At 46.5% G+C, this 20,112-nt stretch overlaps 1 protein-coding gene across 1 annotated transcript in view; it reads left to right on the plus strand.

The window, feature by feature from the left end:
* The window catches only part of LOC139153098 (gasdermin-A2-like), a 39,325-nt gene that overhangs the window by 9,766 nt on the left and 9,447 nt on the right, over positions 1-20,112 (plus strand). Inside the window, exons 3-8 of the mRNA XM_070726675.1 lie at positions 4,199-4,379; positions 4,923-5,088; positions 5,178-5,271; positions 9,162-9,200; positions 16,531-16,602; positions 19,101-19,127. Coding sequence (XP_070582776.1) covers positions 4,199-4,379; positions 4,923-5,088; positions 5,178-5,271; positions 9,162-9,200; positions 16,531-16,602; positions 19,101-19,127 — 579 coding nt within the window. The remainder of the gene's footprint in view (positions 1-4,198; positions 4,380-4,922; positions 5,089-5,177; positions 5,272-9,161; positions 9,201-16,530; positions 16,603-19,100; positions 19,128-20,112) is intronic.

Below are 20,112 nucleotides of genomic sequence, written 5' to 3' on the forward strand. Positions count from 1 at the left end.
AGAGAAGAATGAATGAATGACTGAGTGAATGAAATTCAAACACAGGTGAGGGCTGGGGGTTTTTATTCTGTCATTGTTTAAGTGCTTTTTACGAAAGGAAGGAAGGAGGGAGGGATGGAAGGAGGACATGAGGGCAAAAAAACCAGGTTCAAATTGGACTTGAAAATCAGAAGTGACAGAAGTGTTCTCACTGAGAGCTAGCAACTTGAGAGGGCAAAAAAACCAGGTTCAAATTGGACTTGAAAATCAGAAGTGTGGAAAGTGTTCTCACTGAGAGCTAGCAACTTGAGAGGGAAAAACATCCAGGTTAAAATTGGACTTGAAAATCAGAACTGTGGAAAGTGTTCTCACTGAGAGCTAGCAACTTGAGAGGGCAAAAAAACCAGGTTCAAATTGGACTTGAAAATCAGAAGTGACAGAAGTGTTCTCACTGAGAGCTAGCAACTTGAGAGGGCAAAAAAACCAGGTTCAAATTGGACTTGAAAATCAGAAGTGTGGAAAGTGTTCTCACTGAGAGCTAGCAACTTGAGAGGGCAAAACATCCAGGTTAAAATTGGACTTGAAAATCAGAAGTGTGGGAAGTGTTCTCACTGAGAGCTAGCAACTTGAGAGGGCAAAAAAACCAGGTTCAAATTGGACTTGAAAATCAGAAGTGTGGAAAGTGTTCTCACTGAGAGCTAGCAACTTGAGAGGGCAAAACATCCAGGTTAAAATTGGACTTGAAAATCAGAAGTGTGGGAAGTATTCTCACTGAGAGCTAGCAACTTGAGAGGGCAAAAAAACCAGGTTCAAATTGGACTTGAAAATCAGAAGTGGCAGAAGTGTTCTCACTGAGAGCTAGCAACTTGAGAGGGCAAAAAAACCAGGTTCAAATTTGACTTGAAAATCAGAAGTGACAGAAGTGTTCTCACTGAGAGCTAGCAACTTGAGAGGGCAAAAAAACCAGGTTCAAATTGGACTTGAAAATCAGAAGTGACAGAAGTGTTCTCACTGAGAGCTAGCAACTTGAGAGGGCAAAAAAACCAGGTTCAAATTGGACTTGAAAATCAGAAGTGACAGAAGTGTTCTCACTGAGAGCTAGCAACTTGAGAGGGCAAAAAAACCAGGTTCAAATTGGACTTGAAAATCAGAAGTGTGGAAAGTGTTCTCACTGAGAGCTAGCAACTTGAGAGGGCAAAACATCCAGGTTAAAATTGGACTTGAAACTCAGAAGTGTGGGAAGTGTTCTCACTGAGAGCTAGCAACTTGAGAGGGCAAAACATCCAGGTTAAAATTGGACTTGAAAATCAGAAGTGACAGAAGGACTCGTGCCCCAAGAAAGCCGGTGAGAGGGGCGAATCGGGTGGGCGGGGGGTAGCGGCGAGGAGCCCGGAGGTGCTGGGGGGGGTGGCCGGCATGAAAAATAACCATTGCCAGCCTCCGAACTGCCGTCGTCCCACCATCTGCGCATGCGCGGCCATGGAAAACAGGACGCGCATGCGCAGATGGTGTTTTTACTTCCGCGCCGCTACATCGCGAAAAATCGATTATCGCGAGGGGTCCTGGAACGGAACCCTCGCGATAATCGAGGGATCACTGTATATATTATATTATATTATATTATATTATATTATATTATATTATATTATATTATATTATATTATATTATATTATATTATATTATATTATATTATATTATATTATATTATATTATATTATATTATATTATATTATATTATATTACATTACATTACATTACATTACATTACATTACATTACATTATTATATCATATCATATTATTATAATTAAATTATATTCCTTTGGGAACAGTCACCTAAGGCTTCAGGGATTCTGAGGGAGATTAGGCCTGTTCTGGGTTCAGGTTGTGAGTTCGATCCATGGTAGAGGTGGACAATGGTAAGCCAGAGTTAGAATTGAGTCCAATCAGATATGGTATAGATGCCATTATAAAAACCTATGCATTGGCAATCGGGGGTGGGGGCAGGTTTGATCTATAATTCGGTTACCTAAAGTCTGTTTAATTTTTTTTCAAGGTCATCTCCATATTCCTTTATACCCAAGACTCAGTCCCCATCCTGTGTGCAAAGAAACAATTGGCATTACAGTGTTCCCTCAATTTTCGCGGGGAATGCATTCCAAGACCGCCCGCGAAAGTCGAATTTCCACAAAGTAGAGATGCGGAAGTAAATACACTATTTTTGGCTATGAACAGTATCACAAGCCTTCCCTTAACACTTTAAACCCCTAAACTGCAATTTCTCCTTCCCTTAGTAACCATTTAGATTATTACTCACCATGTTTATTTATTAAAGTTTATTAAAAAATATTTATTAAAGGCGGACGAAAGTTTGGCGATGACGTATAACGCCATCGGGCGGGAAAAACTGTGGTACAGTGGTACCTCATGATACGAACCCCTCGTCATAAGAACTTTTCGAGATACGAACTCAGGGTTCGGAATTTTTTTGCCTCTTCTTACGAACTTTTTTACCTTACAAACCTGCCGCCGGCCGCTGGGATGCCCCACCTCCAGACTTGAGTCCCTCCCATTTTTTCCCACCCTGTCCTGCACTTTTCTCCCCTCTTGATCTCCATGGGTTCCTCCCGTTATTTCCCACCCTGTCCTGCACCTTTCTCCCCTCTTGATCTCCATGGGTTCCTCCCGTTTTTCCCCACCCTGTCCTGCACCCTGTCCTGCACCATGGAGATCAAAAGGGGAGAAAGGTGCAGGAGAGGGTGGGGAAAAATGGGAGGGACTCATGGAGATCAAGAGAGGCTCTTTTCGCCTTGCTTCATTGGGACTGCCACCTCTTGCCACCTCTCACTGTCCCTCCCCCCACTCCGTTTGCCTCAGCTTTGTCTGCCGGCAGCTTTTTTTTTTTAAGCCTTAATGTTTTGGATTTTCCTAATCAGCTTGTACGCATTATTGGCTTTTCCATTGATTCCTATGGGAAACATCGTTTCATCTTATGAACTTTTCACCTTACGAACCTCGTCCTGGAACCAATTAAGTTTGTAAGACGAGGTATTACTGTATAGGGGGGGAAATGCAAAGTAATTTTTAGTTAATATTTTTGAAAAACCATGGTATAGCCGTTTTGCGAAGTTCAAACCCGCGAAAATCGAGGGACCACTGTACTCCGTTCACTGTCCATCGATAGCATCGATAGATCACAGGGCTGTGACTTGGATGAGAAAATTTCAGATGAAACTTGTGAATAAGATATGGACCATGGAGTTTTGCTTTCCCAAATTCTGGATAGCTCTTCCAATGAATCAGTATCCAAAACATCCTCTTCCGCATCTAGAATCTAGATTACAAATTTAATATTCTTTTTTTTCTATATATAAGGAAGGAGAGGAATAGATTTAGAACATAAGGGGCAAGACCCAAAGGAAGATGAATCTCCACAGACAATGATTGGGGCCATTTGCTAGGTACCTGAGAAGAGAACAATAGATTTGACTTTCAGCTTTTTAGATGGTTAGATAAAGCTTGGGAGATCATATTGGAAAGCTATACCAAATTACCCATAGCAATCCTGTGTGGAAGGTTGTCACATATTATGAGTAGTACATACCTTAAGCACAAGAAAAATCACAGAAATAAAGTCAAACTAAATCCACTTGAGGACCCTAAAGAGAAAAGAGACAGATAACTAGAACCAGGCTGTTGTCCTACCTTTGAGGTAAAGGGGCATAAAAATGTCATTATTTACAGTACATAGTTTTAACATCTGAGTGCATTAGAGTTTTGTTAGTAGAAAAAAATGCATAGGCATGTCTATTACTACATGTCTATTTTTCTTCCTATGTATTTGTGTATTGGATAAATAAATAAATAAATAAATAAAAATAAATATTACCTATTGTGAAACAGCTATTATTCACAGACAAAGATAAAACAAGTTCTAGAGCACACCTTCATCTTTCAAAGGCACTTTTCAAGAGATGTCAAGACCTGAAAATATACCAAGTGGCAAGTAGAAGTATTTCCCACTTTCTGGAACTCTTAGTATGATAGTGATAATTAGATAATGCTGATTTAGATTAGAAAATGCTTGATTCGATATCAACAAGATCCTTTGCTGCCAGGATTGCCTTTCTCTCATTGAAATAGTAGCCTGCTGCTCCATTTCTGTGTTTCTGTAGTACTTCTTCTAACATTGTGATTTTTGTCAATATTTGTTCTCTAGTTTGCAACAATTCAGAGCCATTCACCGTTGAAGTCACTGTAGATGGAACACTGAAGGGGGATATTAGTGGAATTACTGACACTGAAATAACTAGTGCTGTCAGAATTTCTTATGAGAGGTCTGTAAAGATAAAAAAGATACAGGTTCCACCTCAAGACCTTGATTCTTTGATGAAAGAAAAGTAAGTAACATAAACAAGCAAATGAAAAAAGACTCCAGCCACATTTAACCTTGTCCTCAAGTTCTCCATTCTTCTAATACAGTACTTTACATGAAGTCTATGATTAATTGACCTCAATTAGTTTTAATTTTAACAATCTCATAGCTTATATACCAGAGAATCTGTATCCAACCTAATATTTTTCTGTGGTGCACCTACTACCCTACAATTCTAGCTTCCTTATTGTTGCTGGTCCTCTTCTTCTCTTTCTTTCTTTCCACCCTTACTAGTGTTATAGATTTATTCAGGGCTATGTCATTGGGTCCAAAATATAATATAATTTAAAGCCTTTAGACAGCTGTACATCTTCAATTGCAACAAGATTTAATTCTTTCTAAGCATTAACCATATACTGTATGGTAAAAAACATTGTCCAGAAATACACACAGGAAATGGAAAAGAAATTGACTGTATAGATTACTTATTGCAATGGAACTTATATATATTGTATTGTGGGTTTACTCCCCAAAAGTTATAAATTGAATTGCATGTGTTCTTTTTTAGAAAAATCAACAATGAACATACATTTATTAAACAATCAAAGAAGCTTCAGAGGAACTTATACATGATCACTGCATCAGCAGAAGCTACGGAAACGGCAACGTTTGAAGAATCTGACAAAGTGGAAAGCAGCATCTTTCATAAAGCCTACGTTAAACTGAGCCTGAAGGTCTGATCCATATAGTGAAGTATGAACTTGAAGGAAAGAAAATGCATCTCTTTTCAGCAAGTTGTTTCATCCCATATTTTGTCTTTTAGGGTGCCAGAGATAGGAAGAAATCAATCACTATTCCAAAGGGATGCATCTTGGCATTCAAACCTAAGAAATTAATTATAGAAAAAGAAACTGTAGGTAAGAGGCCTTTTTTAAAATCCCAGGCATGTGCCAATGACTAGTTTTTCCAGCCAAGCTGAAAGTTTCAAGGATCTAGCAGTCGGCTGATGACAGGAAGAAATGAGCTGGATAGATATTTGATCTAATAAAGTGCAGCTCTTATGTCCATCCATGTTTTCAAGAAAGGCAAATATTCATATACAGTGGTACCTCAAGATACGAACCCCTCGTCTTACGAACAACTTGTGATACGAACCCGGGGTTCAGAAAAAATTTGCCTTTTCTTACGAACTTTTTTCGAGTTACGAACGCCAAACCCGAACTTCCGGGTTCGGCGTTCGGAGGCTCCTAGGAAGCCGCCCGGCTGTTTTAAAAGGTGACAGCCGGGCTGGGGGGCTTCCCAGCAACCTCCCGAACCCCGAACTCTTGCCGAACTTCCGGGTTCGGGGTTGGGGGGGGTGCTGGGAAGCCCCCCAGCCCGGCTGTCACCTTTTAAATCAGCCGGGGGGGCTTCCCAGCAGCCTCCCGAAGTCGAACGCGGAAGTTCGGGTTTGGCGTTTGGCTTCGGGAGGCTGCTGGGGAGCCGCCCGGCTGTTTTAAAAGGTCACAGCCGGGCTGGGGCGCTTGCCAGCAGCCCCGACTCCCCGCCGCTCACCCATGGCCGGCAGAAGATCGCTCTTGCCTGGCTTCCCCGCGAGGCATCAGGTCAGCATTCTGTGCGGGTGGGCGGCGGGGAAGCCGGCGGCTGTGGCAGCTGCAGCAGGAGGCTTTCCCCCTCCTCGTCCGCCGCCCGCCCGCCCAGAATGCTGATCTGATGCCTCGTGTGAAGCCGGGCAAGAGCGATCTTCTGCCGGCCATGGGCGAGCTACAATAGGCTTCCACGTCCTTCGCCCGTGCCTGGCGGGAGGTGAAGAGTGCTTTGCCCAGTGCAAAGTTGACAGCAAGCAGCTCCGCAGTCGCCAAAGGAGGCTTAACCGCACCCCTCTGTCCCACCCATCGCCCGTGGCCGGCATAACCTCCTCCTGCCTATCCCCGCTCTTCTGCTGGCCACGGGCGATGGGTGGGACAGAGGGGTGTGGTTAAGCCTCCTTCGGCGACTGCGGAACTGCGCGGCTTTGCCTTTTGCTGGGAGGGCAAGTGAAGCGCCGGATCTCCTGCCTTTTGCCCAGCCAAACCCCCAAATGTCTCCGCTGTAGCAGCTGCTACAATAGACTTCCACGCCTTTCGTCCGTGCCTGGCGGGAGGTGAAGAGTGCTTTGCCCAGTGCAAAGTTGACAGCAAGCAGCTCCGCAGTCGCCAAAGGAGGCTTAACCCCACCCCTCTGTCCCACCCATCGCCCGTGGCCGGCATAACCTCCTCCTGCCTATCCCCGCTCTTCTGCTGGCCACGGGCGATGGGTGGGACAGAGGGGTGTGGTTAAGCCTCCTTCGGCGACTGCGGAACTGCGCGGCTTTGCCTTTTGCTGGGAGGGCAAGTGAAGCGCCGGATCTCCTGCCTTTTGCCCAGCCAAACCCCCAAATGTCTCCGCTGTAGCAGCTGCTACAATAGACTTCCACGCCTTTCGTCCGTGCCTGGCGGGAGGTGAAGAGTGCTTTGCCCAGTGCAAAGTTGACAGCAAGCAGCTCTGCAGTCGCCAAAGGAGGCTTAACCCCACCCCTCTGTCCCACCCATCGCCCGTGGCCGGCATAACCTCCTCCTGCCTATCCCCGCTCTTCTGCTGGCCACGGGCGATGGGTGGGACAGAGGGGTGGGGTTAAGCCTCCTTTGGCGACTGCGGAGCTGCTTGCTGTCAACTTTGCACTGGGCAAAGCACTCTTCACCTCCCGCCAGGCACGGACGAAAGGCGTGGAAGTCTATTGTAGCAGCTGCTACAGCGGAGACATTTGGGGGTTTGGCTGGGCAAAAGGCAGGAGATCCGGCGCTTCACTTGCCCTCCCAGCAAAAGGCAAAGCCGCGCAGCTCCGCAGTCGCCAAAGGAGGCTTAACCCCACCTCTCTGTCCCACCCATCGCCCGTGGCCGGCAGAAGAGCAGGGATAGGCAGGAGGAAGTTATGCCGGCCACGGGCGATGGGTGGGACAGAGGGGTGGGGTTAAGCCTCCTTTGGCGACTGCGGAGCTGCTTGCTGTCAACTTTGCACTGGGCAAAGCACTCTTCACCTCCCGCCAGGCACGGACGAAAGGCGTGGAAGTCTATTGTAGCAGCTGCTACAGCGGAGACATTTGGGGGGGGGGAGGCAGGAGACAGGAGATCCGGCCCTTCACTTGCCCTCCCAGCAAAAGGCAAAGCCGCGCAGCTCCCCAGCCGGCAAAGGAGGCTTAACCCCACCCCTCTGTCCCACCCATCGCCCGTATCCGGCATAACTTCCTCCTGCCTGTCCCCGCTCTGGCAGAAGAGCAGGGGCAGGCAGGAGGCAGTCTTTAACATGCCGCAGAGGCTCTGGAGCGCCGCCTGGTCTTCGCAGCACTGGCTTTCGCCCTTGTTGCGTTCGCGAGCTTTCATTCTCAGGAAGCTCTCCGAGCTCGGGAAGGATCCCACGGTCAGTCGGCTGCGGGCGGGAGGAAGGTGAATGCGGTCAGGAGGCTGGGAGGGAGGCGGAGAAAGGGATCAATGTAAAAGCGCTGGGCTGGGAACGTCTTTGGCCAATTAGCTCCAGGAGCGTGGAGGCTGCCTCCCTCCTCCTCCCGTATTCCGCCTCCCTTCCCTTTGAGTCATTGCAGCCGGACAGTAACTGTCTACCCAATCCACCCATGAGGCTCCCTCTGGGCAGTCTGCACTGTCTCTCCCCCCCCCCGTCTCCCCCCTCCTCTACCCACCCCCGAACGATCTGAATGCCGGCAGCAATGAGGCCAAAGGGGTGAGTTTTCTGTTTGCACGCATTAATCGCTTTCCCATTGATTCCTATGGGAAACATTGTTTCATCTTACGAACTTTTCACCTTATGAACCTCGTCCCAGAACCAATTAAGTTCGTATCATGAGGTATCACTGTATTTGAATTCAACCTTCTGTTCAATGCAGTATAGTTGCCTATGTCTCCTACTCCCAATCTCTCCACTCCAATTTCCAATTGCTTTTACTGTTACAGTTTTGTTTATATAATTCAATCGAGTTAATAGGTAATGGTGAAGAAAGATTCTCTCTCTATATCCAAGAGTCTCCGTTTGTAATAAGACAGTCAGTTTGATATTTATAGTTTGGCAATGTTGTTTGACTCTTTTACCCTCTTAAACTTCCAATACTCTTCTTCACACTATCACCTTCGGAGTACTCACTGACTCTATCCGCTTATCTGCTTAGTCACTCAAGCTCAGAATTCTCTCTCCTATTCAGTTTCAAATGATTCCTTCTGGTGTTTTTGCCTTCAATCTTAGTCTCTGAGTTACCCAAATGCTATCATGCCTTCTTACACAGATCTCCTTAGTCTAAATCTTTCTTTCACAGCACGTTCTGTAAATCTTCTGATCTCCTAATATTTCCAAAGTCTTTTTCTTTCACTTTTGTATTTTCCTTAGTCCACAGTTTTTCTTTGAGTTTCAGTTATCTTTCCTTACTGTATTTTCTCTTGCTGCAGCATAAATTCTATTTCCTCTTAGTCCTTTTTTAACTTTATTTATTTTTTTGTCCTAGAGTTGTCACTTTCACTGATGAGCTTTTTAACCTTTAAGTAATCATGGCTTTTCTCTTTCAATCGCCACTTAGTTTCTGTCTAGAACTTCACTCCTTTTGTCCAAAATTGTTGAAATTTATTTGATTTATTAATTCCAATTTATTAATTCCACTCAGCAGTCTGTTTCTTTTTCTCAGTGTTATGTTTCTTTGAAACTTAAATAAGTTCTTCCAAAAATTTGCATACAGTATTATTAGCTAGCATAATGTAAACAATTAAGTTTTCCTAATTTTTACTTTAGGTATTTCTTATTACACTACTGATGAATTACAAACTTTTGGTAAGTGTACTTCAGTCATTTTATTTTACTATTTTAATGAATATATTATGATATACCTGAATTCTTTATTCAATTACTGCTTCTTGAGTAGACATCATTATCTAGATCAGGGGTCCCCAAACTTTTTACACAGGGGGCCAGTTCACTGTCCCACAGACTGTTGGAGGGCCGGACTATTAAAAAAACCCTGCGGTTTTCTTAATACCGCCGCCTTGAGGGAGGAGGAGGAGGTGAAGTGGAGCAAGTCCCCAACTCTTTGCCAATGGGCATGTGCTGAGCCTCTCGGTTGTGGCCTCTCCGCCCCCATCCACCAGCCCGCCTGACGTGGAGCAGGGAATCTCGGCACCAGCATTCGCGGTGGCCGGGTGCGGGCACAGCTCTTTCTTTTACCCACCACCGTCGCCTCCAGCCAAGCCGGCAGCAGCCGCCGCAAGTTCTTCGGGCGGGTTCTGCCACTTTCTAATAATCTCTGCACTTTCTACGGCCACCTGGCTGGGCTGCCCAGAGGGAGTGGAAGCTCCCACCCAAGGAACCTACAGCGATGGCTGCTGGCGGGAGAAGGAAAGGGAGCCGCGGCCGCCCCCGCCTGCTGCAGATGGGCAGGTGCCAAGCCTCTCGGTTGTGGCCTCTCCGCCCCATCCCCCTGCCAGCCCACAAGGGGATGGGGAGTGCGCTCACACGTGCAACATTCAGAATAAGAAAACCTTCGCCATTCAAAAAAAGAAAAAATTTAGCCAGCCTCACACTTTCATCGCTCCCCGCCCCCAACTCCAATGCCCGGCTCCATGTAAAATCTCGTGTGCTGCCGTGGGCCAGATAAATTGCCTCAGTGGGCCGCATCTGGCCCCTGGACCGTAGTTTGGGGACCGCTGATCTAGATGAAGGAGTGTGTGCTCATTTTTTTTATTGCCAGTTATGGGGGCATTAATTATTTTATGGGCATGGCATCATGGCCATATGATGGGTGGGCATGGCTTCATTGTCATGTGACTGTGGGTGTAGCTAGGGGATCATGTGATGGGGGGGTGCGGCTGGTTGGTCAAGTGACTGAGTGGGCATGGCCAACTTGCCATCACTCACATCAAGGGTTAGAGTTAGGATTAGGGTGCCTGGCTTATCTTTCCCTCAGAGGCCTCCACGAGATACAATTTCCTGTCTATTTATTTACTACTGATCCTGTGTTCTTACTTTCTTCTCTCTCTCTCTCTCTCTCTTTTTCTCCCTGCCCTCTTTCCTTTCTATTTTTCTTTATTTTTCTTTCTCTTTTTCTTGTCCCTCTTCCTTCCTACCTTCCTTCTTTCTTTCCTTCTTTCTTTTTCTTTCTTTCTTTCTCTCTCTCTTTCTTTGTTTCTTCTCTCTCTCTCTTTTTTCTCCCTTCCCTCTTTCCTTTTTATTTTCCTTTCTTTTTCTTTCTCTTTTTCTTTCTTTCTTTATTATTATTTATTATTATTATTTATTACTTAGATTTGTATGCCGCCCCTCTCCGAAGACTCGGGGCGGCTCACAACATGTAAAAACAAATCATAAGCAATCAGACAAATTTAAAATATTTAAATATTTAAAAACCCCATATGCTAACAGACACACACACAGACATACCATGCATAAATTAAACGTGCCCAGGGGGAGATGTTCAGTTCCCCCATGCCTGACGGCAAAGGTGGGTTTTAAGGAGTTTACGGAAGGCAGGAAGAGTAGGGGCAGTTCTAATCTCCGGGGGGAGTTGGTTCCAGAGGGCCGGTGCCGCCACAGAGAAGGCTCTTCCCCTGGGGCCCGCCAACCGACATTGTTTAGTTGACGGGACCCGGAGAAGGCCCACTCTGTGGGACCTAATCGGTCGCTGGGATTCGTGCAGCAGGAGGCGGTCTCGGAGATATTCTGGTCCGATGCCATGAAGGGCTTTAAAGGTCATAACCAACACTTTGAATTGTGACCGGAAATTGATCGGCAGCCAATGCAGACTGCGGAGTGATGGTGAAACATGGGCATACCTAGGTAGGCCCATGACTGCTCTCGCAGCTGCATTTTGCACGATCTGAAGTTTCCGAACACTTTTCAAAGGTAGCCCCATGTAGAGAGCATTACAGGAGTCGAACCTCGAGGTGATGAGGACATGAGTGACTGTGAGCAATGAGTCCCGGTCCAGATAGGGCCGCAACTGGTGCACCAGGCGAACCTGGGCAAACGCCCCCCTCGCCACAGCTGAAAGGTGTTGTTCTAATGTGAGCTGTGGATCGAGGAGGACGCCCAAGTTGCGGACCCTCTCTGAGGGGGTCAATAATTCCCCCCCCCAGGGTAATGGACGGACAGATGGAATTGTCCTTGGGAGGCAAAACCCACAGCCACTCCGTCTTATCCGGGTTGAGCTTGAGTCTGTTGACACCCATCCAGGCCCCAACAACCTCCAGGCACCGGCACATCACTTCCACCGCTTCATTGACTGGGCATGGGGTGGAGATGTAAAGCTGGGTATCATCCGCATATTGATGATACCTCACCCCATGTCCTTGGATGATCTCGCCCAGCGGTTTCATGTAGATGTTAAATAGCAGGGGGGAGAGGACCGACCCCTGAGGCACCCCACAAGGGAGAGACCTAGGAGTCGACCTCTGTCCCCCCACTAACACCGACTGCGACCGGCCAGAGAGGTAGGAGGAGAACCACTGAAGAACAGTGCCTCCCACCCCCAGCCCCTCCAGCCGGTGCAGAAGGATACCATGGTCGATGGTATCGAAAGCCGCTGAGAGGTCAAGGAGCACCAGGACAGAGGATAAACCCCTGTCCCGGGCCCGCCAGAGATCATCCATCAACGCGACCAAAGCGGTTTCCGTGCCTGAAACCCGACTGCTGGGGACCTAGATAATCGGCTTCTTCCAAGGACCGTTGGAGCTGGAGTGCCACCACCTTCTCAACAACCTTCCCCATAAAGGGAAGGTTGGAGACTGGACGATAGTTATTAAGCACAGCTGGGTCCAGGGAGGGCTTCTTGAGGAGGGGGCGCACAAGCGCTTCTTTATAGAGTGATGGAAAAACTCCCCTCCCCAAGGAAGCGTTGGTAATCTCCTGGGCCCAGCTCCGTGTCACCTCCCTGCTGGCCGAAACCAACCAGGAGGGACACGGATCCAGTAAACAGGTGGCAGAACTCACAGCTCCAATGGCCTTGTCCACTTCATCAGGTGTCACCAGATCAAACTCTTCCCAGACAGGTGGACAAGTACGTGCCCCAGTCACCTCGACTGACTCGTTGTCAGTCGACTCTGTTTTACAATTGGAGTCGAGGTCGGCCCGAATCCGAGCGACTTTATCAGCGAAAAACATGTTAAAATCCTCGGCACTACTCTGCAAGGGCTCCCCAACTCCCCCCTGATTAAGAAGGGAGCGGGTCACCCTAAACAGAGCGGCCGGGCGGGATTCCGCTGATGCAATCAAGGCGGCATGGTACGCGCATCTTGCCGCCTTGAGCGCCACTTTGTAAGTCTTAATAAAAGCTCTTACAAGTGTTCGGTTGGATTCAGACTCCATCGCTTCTCTAGACGTCTCTTTTGGTGCTTCAACTCCCGGAGCTCCTCGTTGAACCATGGGGCTCTACGGGGTCTAACGCTTCAGAGAGGTCGCAAAGGCGCAATCCGGTCGAGAGCCTCCGCAGCAGCCATGTTCCAGGCCTCCGCAAGAGACTCCGCCGAACTGTGGACGAGTGCCTCTGGGATAACCCCAAGCACCGTCTGAAAGCCCTCTGGGTCCATCAGGCGTCTGGGGCGGAACATCTTCATTGGTTCCGCCTCCCTGCGGGGGAGGATTGGAGCCAGGAAGTCAAGCCGTAGTAGAAAATGGTCTGACCATGACAAAGGCAATGCTTCTAAGCCCCTTAGTCTCAGACCATTACTCAGTTGCTCGGAAAGGAATACCATGTCAGGTGCGTGCCCTCCCTCGTGAGTCGGACCCTGTACTACTTGAGTCAGGTCCACGGCTGTCATGGTGGCCATGAACTCCTGTGCCAACCCAGAGGTTTCGCCGAGTGACGGCAGGTTGAAGTCCCCCAAGACAATAAGTCCGGGGAACTCCACCGCCAACCCGGCTACCTCCTCGAGTAGCACAGGCAGGGCTTTTGACACGCAGCTGGGAGGCAGGTACGTGAGAAATAAGCCCACCTGAACCCCTAAGTCCAACTTCATCAAGAGAGATTCGCAACCCGCAATTTCCGGAGCAATGAGTCTACGCAGGCAAAGGCTCTCCCTGGCTACAATGGCCACTCCTCCCCCCCTTCCCTGGGGTCGCGGTTGATGCCATATCTGAAACCCGGCTGGGCAAATTTCCGAGAGAGGAACACCTCCCTCTGGCCCCAGCCAGGTTTCAGTAATGCATGCCAGGTCGGCCTCCTCATCCAGGATCAAATCCCGGATGAGGAGAGCTTTATTTACCACCGACCTGGCATTCAGCAGCAACAACCTGAGCCCAGGGCCAGAGTTACACTCACCAACAGTACCCAAGATTGGGCTCACAGAGCCAGAACAAGGGATCGTTATTAAGCAACGATCCCTCGTTCCCCTGGAACGGCTAACTCTGTGGCCCCCGCCATATCTGCCTCTCCCCAGCAACACAGGGATATTCCGACCCCCTGCCCCCCCAGAGATCGGTGCCCCTTCCTCTCCCACCTCCCAAGCGTCAGGTGGGCCAAACCTCTCATTCACACTACTATCAATGAATTCATCCATACCATAACCCCCCCCCCACCCCCACCCATGCAATCATACCAATCATTCCATTCATAACCCCAATTTTGATTATCCCAGTCATCCATTACTTAGACCCCAACTACGTTAAAAAATCAATTAAATTAATAGCAATATAAAATAGTAGTAATAATAATAATCTATAATTATAATAATAATCATCTTGTCCCTCTTCCTTCCTTCCTACCTTCCTTTTTTCTTTCCTTCTTTCTTTTTCTTTCTCTCTCTCTTTCTTTGTTTCTTCTCTCTCTCTCTCTCTCTCTTAATACCCTATGTGAGCCCTAGACTCCACCAACCACAAATGGATGGCTTCAGATTTTAAAACACTTTTTAAAAAATACAATAACCTGGTCAGTATCTTAATTTTGATCAGTTTATTCTTACCAGAAAAATTTAAGCATTTATGAGCTTCAAGTTAATTGTTGTCATGGAATTGTTTAATTAATCTGTCCATTTTCACTTTCCAACTTTTTACCCATGTGGATTCAGACAAAGGGTACCCTTTCCAATGAATGAGATATTGTAATTGGCCTCTAAATACTTGGGAGCGGTATTACAAGGGGGAGAGACGGTGGTAGGGTTTGTGGCCTTAATTCAGATTTGTCACCGGTTATAGTAAGCTGCAGTGCAACACTGGGTGGATTTTCCCTAATGTTCTGGGCAATGCAAGCAGTACAGTGACTATTGGGAAGGGCCCTAAGAATTTTGGCCCTAGCTTTTTGCTGGGCAATCTCAATTGGATATATCTCCTACTTGGAAAGTGGGTTGGAGCGGTCAATGCTTGTCAGTTTGCTTCTTGAAGGCTTTGGCAGCATCAGCCGAAAGGATGGTGTTTTCCCATCCTTTTTTAAAGATTTCCATCCATTCAGCCAGGAACATGGAAGTGGGTGCTTTCATGGGTAGTTCCAGCATGGGAATGAACTCTTGGTCACTGGTGACTTGGAAAGGAGTCAACCCAGTGTTGCTGTGAGCGGCGTTGTTTTACGCTACTTCTGCAAATGGTAGCAGCTCTGCCCAGTCATCTTGTTGGTAATCTACATAACAACAGAGGTACTGCTCCACCATCCCATTGGTCCGTTCCACTGCACCATTGGTACTGAGATGGAAAGTTGAGCAAAGTCCTTGCATGGATTCAAATACACGTATGAATTCTCTCCAAAACTTGGCGGTGAACTGTACACCTCTATCAGATATGATCATCTAGGGCAGTGTTTTTCAACCAGTGTGCCGCGGAACATGGTCAGGTGTGCCGCGAGAGGGGAGAGAGAAAGAGAAAGAAAGCAAGAGAGAGAGAGAAAGCAAGCAAGAGAGAGAGTGTGTGTGTGAGAGAGAAAGAAAGCAAGAGAGAGAGAGAAAAAAAGAAAGAGAGAGAGAGAAAGGAAGCAAGAAAGAGAGAGAGAGGGAGAAAGAGAGAGAGAGACACTGAAGGAGAGAGAGAAAGAGAGAGAAAGAGAGAGAAAGCATGAGAGAAAGAGAGAAAGCAAGAGAGAAAGAAAGAGAGAAAGAAAGAAAGAAAGAGAGACAAAGACAGTGAGTGAGAGCGAGAAAGCAAGAAAGAGAGAGAAGGAGAGGAAGGGAGAGAGAGAGAAATGAGAGAAAAAAGGGGAGAAAAAAATAAATGAGAAAATGACTGAGGCAGAGAATGAAAGGAAAGAGAGAAACGAGAGAGAGAAGTGACTCTTGATTTAAAGCATATGATTAAAAAAAAGCATCCAAAGAATAAGAGACGAAAACCCCCAGCCCTCACCTGTTTTTGGAAAGAATAAGAGAGGAAAAAACCCAGCCCTCACCTGTTTTTGGAAATGGTTCAAGAGTGTGTATACACACGCACACAAAAGGGGGAGATAATATGTATAATATGTATTGTCTTAGAGTGTCATTTTGTGTCATTTTGGTTGGTGGTGTGCCCAGGATTTTGTAAATGTAAAAAATGTGCCGCGGCTCAAAAAAGGTTGAAAATCACTGCTCTAGGGCACCCCATGCAAGCGGTAGATATGTTTGATGAACAATTTTGCTAAGGGTCTTGCAGATGGCAATCCGGAGCAAGCAATGAAATGGGCTTGCCTGGAGAACAAATCAACAACCGTCCAGATCACAGTGTTGCCCTTACGGTCTGGGAGTTCCACTATGAAATCCATCACAATCTCTTCCCGGGGTTTACTCGGATCAGCCACCTGCTGTAGGATTCTGGTGGTTTTCCTGGCTGGTGTTTCTTGGTGGCAGAAGTAGCACAGCACTTCATATAGTCCTCCACCTCTGATTTCATTTTTGGCCACCATAACTGGCTCTATGTCAGGTGGAGCTTTTTCAGGAACTCAAAGTGTCCACCCAGCTTGGTGTTGTGGCTCTGCTGGACCACTTGCAATGTGAGTCTAGCAGGAATGTTTAACTTGGACCCCTTCCACACAAATCTTCTCCCGTGGTTAAAATATCCATTAAGACAGGGATTGCTAGGCAGAGCTGCCTTAAATTTCTCTTAAAAATCCATGTTGCATCTGCTTTAGGAGAGGAGGTTCAATTCATTGCCCAGGCTGACAGCATTGCTTTAAATGACATTCAGCTCCAGATCAAATCAGGCTTTTTTCTTTCTTTGCATGAAGGGAGAATGCAGATTAAACAAGGAAAAGGAGCCTCAGGTCCCTACACACCAGTGTTGATGGGTTGCACATTGGGTATGTATCTTATTTTCATCAGACTGCTACCTCTTTGGGGCTAAGGTTGCTTTTTGCAGCATTGAGAGGAACAACAGCACCCATCACAATTCAAAGTGTTGGTTATGACCTATAAAGCCCTTCATGGCATTGGACCAGAATATCTCCGGGATCGTCTTCTGCTGCACAAATCCCAGTGCCCGATAAGGTCCCACAGAGTTGGCCTTCTCCAGGTCCCGTCGATTAAACAATGTTGTCTGGCGGGCCCCAGGGGAAGAGCCTTCTCTGTGGCAGCTCTGGCCCTCTGGAACCAATTCCCCCCAGAGATCAGAACTGCCCCCACTCTCCTTGCCTTTTGTAAATTGCTGAAGACCCATGTATATTGCCAGGCATGGGGGAATTGAGACATCTCGCCCGGGCTTATATAGTTTATGTATGGTATGTTTGTTTTATATGATTTTTAAATGATGGGTTTTTAGAAAATTTTTAATATTAGATTTGTTACATTGTATACTGTTGTTGTTGTTGTTGTTGTTGTGAGCCGTCCCGAGTCTTTGGAGAGGGGTGGCATACAAATCTAATAAATTATTATTATTATTATTATTATTATTATTATTATTATTATTATTTCTGCCGGCGTGTTTCAACCACCCATAATTACAGGGTAATTAGTCCAGGAAGACACACACCACACGATAAAAGAAAAACCCAAAAGTTTTTATAAACAGAAAAAAGAAACAGCTCCCTTTTTAAATGTCAAAGGGATTTTCTGGTACACATAAGGCACAGGTTAAATGCAATCCAATTGTTCACCCAATAACTGGGAAATTGAGTCCAATTCTAAAGTCCAGAGAGTCCACAGACAATCTTGAACAACACAAAAACCACGATCTTGACAAAACAATGAATCAGATAAACTGCCACGAGGCTAAACCAGCATGCTGTTCTTTTTATCTGTAGCACTAATTACAGCAGCCCCACCCAACCACAGGTAGCCTCATTTTCTCTTGTAATAATCCTTCAGTTGTTGTCTCCTATGCATCACTCTACGCATGCGTGGATGTGTCATTAATTCTTGTTCAGAATCCAGGGATGATACAGATGATTGATCTCCTCCTGGGCTGTCTGCCAAACTCCCCTCTTCCCTGTCACTCACGCTTCCTTGGTCAGAGAAGGCTTCGTCGGCAGATTCCATTGGGAGCAAAACAGGCCTGCGGCATGTGGATGTTTCCCCCACATCCACCTGCACATTCCTTGGGGCAGGAGCTGGGCCAGAGCTAACCACAACAATAACAACAACAACAACAATTATTATTATTATTATTATTATCATCATCATCATCATCATCATTGCCTTGGCTGCTACTGCTGCTGCCCTTCCCCCACAGAGGTCCAGCAAAGCCTAGCCAACATGGCACGTCCACTCTGGGATGCTTTCTCTTTCCCCTCTCTGGGATTGCGCTAAGCGGTGGCTCATTCCTGCCCTGTCCCGCCAATGTCACACAAAGCAAATTTTTTTTAAAAAAAGATTTTTATTGAAAGTTTTTTTAAAAGTTGACGCTTCTGACTTATAAAAAGAAAAAAAACAATACATAGAAAACAAAAAACTGAACAACAAAAAGAAGCTTCTCGAGGGAGATGTCCTTGTGTGTCTATGTATGTGGCAGTGCTGTGAGGAGAGCAAGGCAAGGGAGCCTGGCTGCAAAACGATAGCCCCTTTCCTGCCTCTGCTTCGTCCTTCTCTCTGTTAACACAAATTGTAGTGGCTTTGCCAGGTGGTGAGCAGCAGAGGAAAACCAGTAATCTGCCGGCTGCCTCAAATTTGTAGTTTATTTTTTTAAAAAAAATATTTCCAATACATACATTTAAGAGGACATTTTCTCGACCGCTATGTCTCTACATTCATCGTGAAAGCAAGCAAAAAGGAGAAGTGAAAGAGAAAACCATAGACACAACAGAAATAGAATGTACATAACCCACCCCACCCCTGCTGTCTCACTGACAGCTTAGTTTAAATTTATCGGTTTATCATATGGTGAATACACCCATCTCTGCCAGGTTGGTGAGTGGGGGGGGGGGGATTTCTCGGTACCGGTTCTATAGAACCAGTCCGAACTGGCAGGAACCTACCTCTGAGATCAGGGGTGTCAAATGTGTGACCTTTGGGCTGGATGCATCACGTGCTGGCCATGCCCACCCCCATTTTAGCGAAGGGGAGGAATTTGCCTTAATTTGGTAAAGGCATATTCCAGATCCCTAGGTTTAAGACAAGTTAGTGAAACATTATAAATTTGTAGGATAGTATATGAGCTTTTTGTAAAGCTGTGATTGGCACATCTAAATCTAAAATGCCACAGTTCTTTATATGCAGAAGTAGGTAAGAAAGAAAGCACAGATTTTTTTCAAATTTTTTATTGTCCTGGATGGGAAGGTCAGCTAAACTGACTGCTCTGAGATTGATATTGTTATCATGTCATTCTGTTTATTCATCCTATTGATATTATTCTTTTGCATTTCAGATTTACCAGCTGTGAAATCAAGTGCAGGTAAAATGTATTTGTTCTCTTTCTTTCATTTCTCTCTCTTTTATACATACCACATTTCAGAGGTTTTTGCCCTTGTGGAAGTATGTTTAAGATGTCAATCCAAGCCTAATTAAGCAATCAAAGAAAATCTAAACGGTTTGCTAAATTCAAAATGAAAAGCCTGCAGTAAATGCTTCTAAATTTTAGCAGCTACTTATACAAATTACCTAGGGGAGTACAGTGATGCCTTGTCTTACAAACTTAATTGATTCCGGGATGAGATTTGTAAGGTGAAAAGTGTGTAAGACGAAACAGTGTTTCCCATAGAAATCAATGGAAAAGTGATTAATGCGTGCAAGCCCAAAACTCACCCCTTTTGCCAGCCGAAGCGCCCGTTTTTTGTGCTGCTGGGATTCCCCTGAGGCTCTCCTCCATGGGAAACCCCACCTCTGGACTTCCATGTTTTTGTGATGCTGCAGGGGAATCCCAGCAGCGCAAAAACAGGTGCTTCGTTGGCAACGTAAATCCAGAGGTGGAGTTTCCCAGCGCGATTTTGCTTCCGCACCTGTGCAGGTAGTAAAATCGCGCACAGATCCGCAGGAGTGCCCGTGTTTCAGCTAGGTTTTTTGCTTCTGCGCATGCCAAAACACCGGCGTACCTGTGGCTCCATGCATAATTTTACTACCTCCACAGGTGCGGAAGCAAAATCGCGCTGGCCCCGCAAGAACTTATGAGCCGCAGTGGCGAGCACAATTTAGCATTCTGGTTCGTATCCCACCGCTGCACTCCCCTCACCATCCACGAACATCATAAGCGACTGGTCAGGTCCCACAGAGTCGGCCTTCTCCAGGTCCCATCAACTAGACAATGTCATTTGGTGGGGCCTAGGAGAAGAGCCTTTTCTGTAGAGGCCCTGGCCCTCTGGAACCAGCTCTCCCCAGAGATTCGTACTGCTCACACCCTCCCCACCTTCCACAGGAGCCTAAAGACCCACCTGTGCCGACAG

This window comes from Erythrolamprus reginae, chromosome Z (genome assembly GCF_031021105.1).
Source record: "Erythrolamprus reginae isolate rEryReg1 chromosome Z, rEryReg1.hap1, whole genome shotgun sequence".
NCBI classification, from domain to species: Eukaryota; Metazoa; Chordata; class Lepidosauria; order Squamata; family Dipsadidae; genus Erythrolamprus; species Erythrolamprus reginae.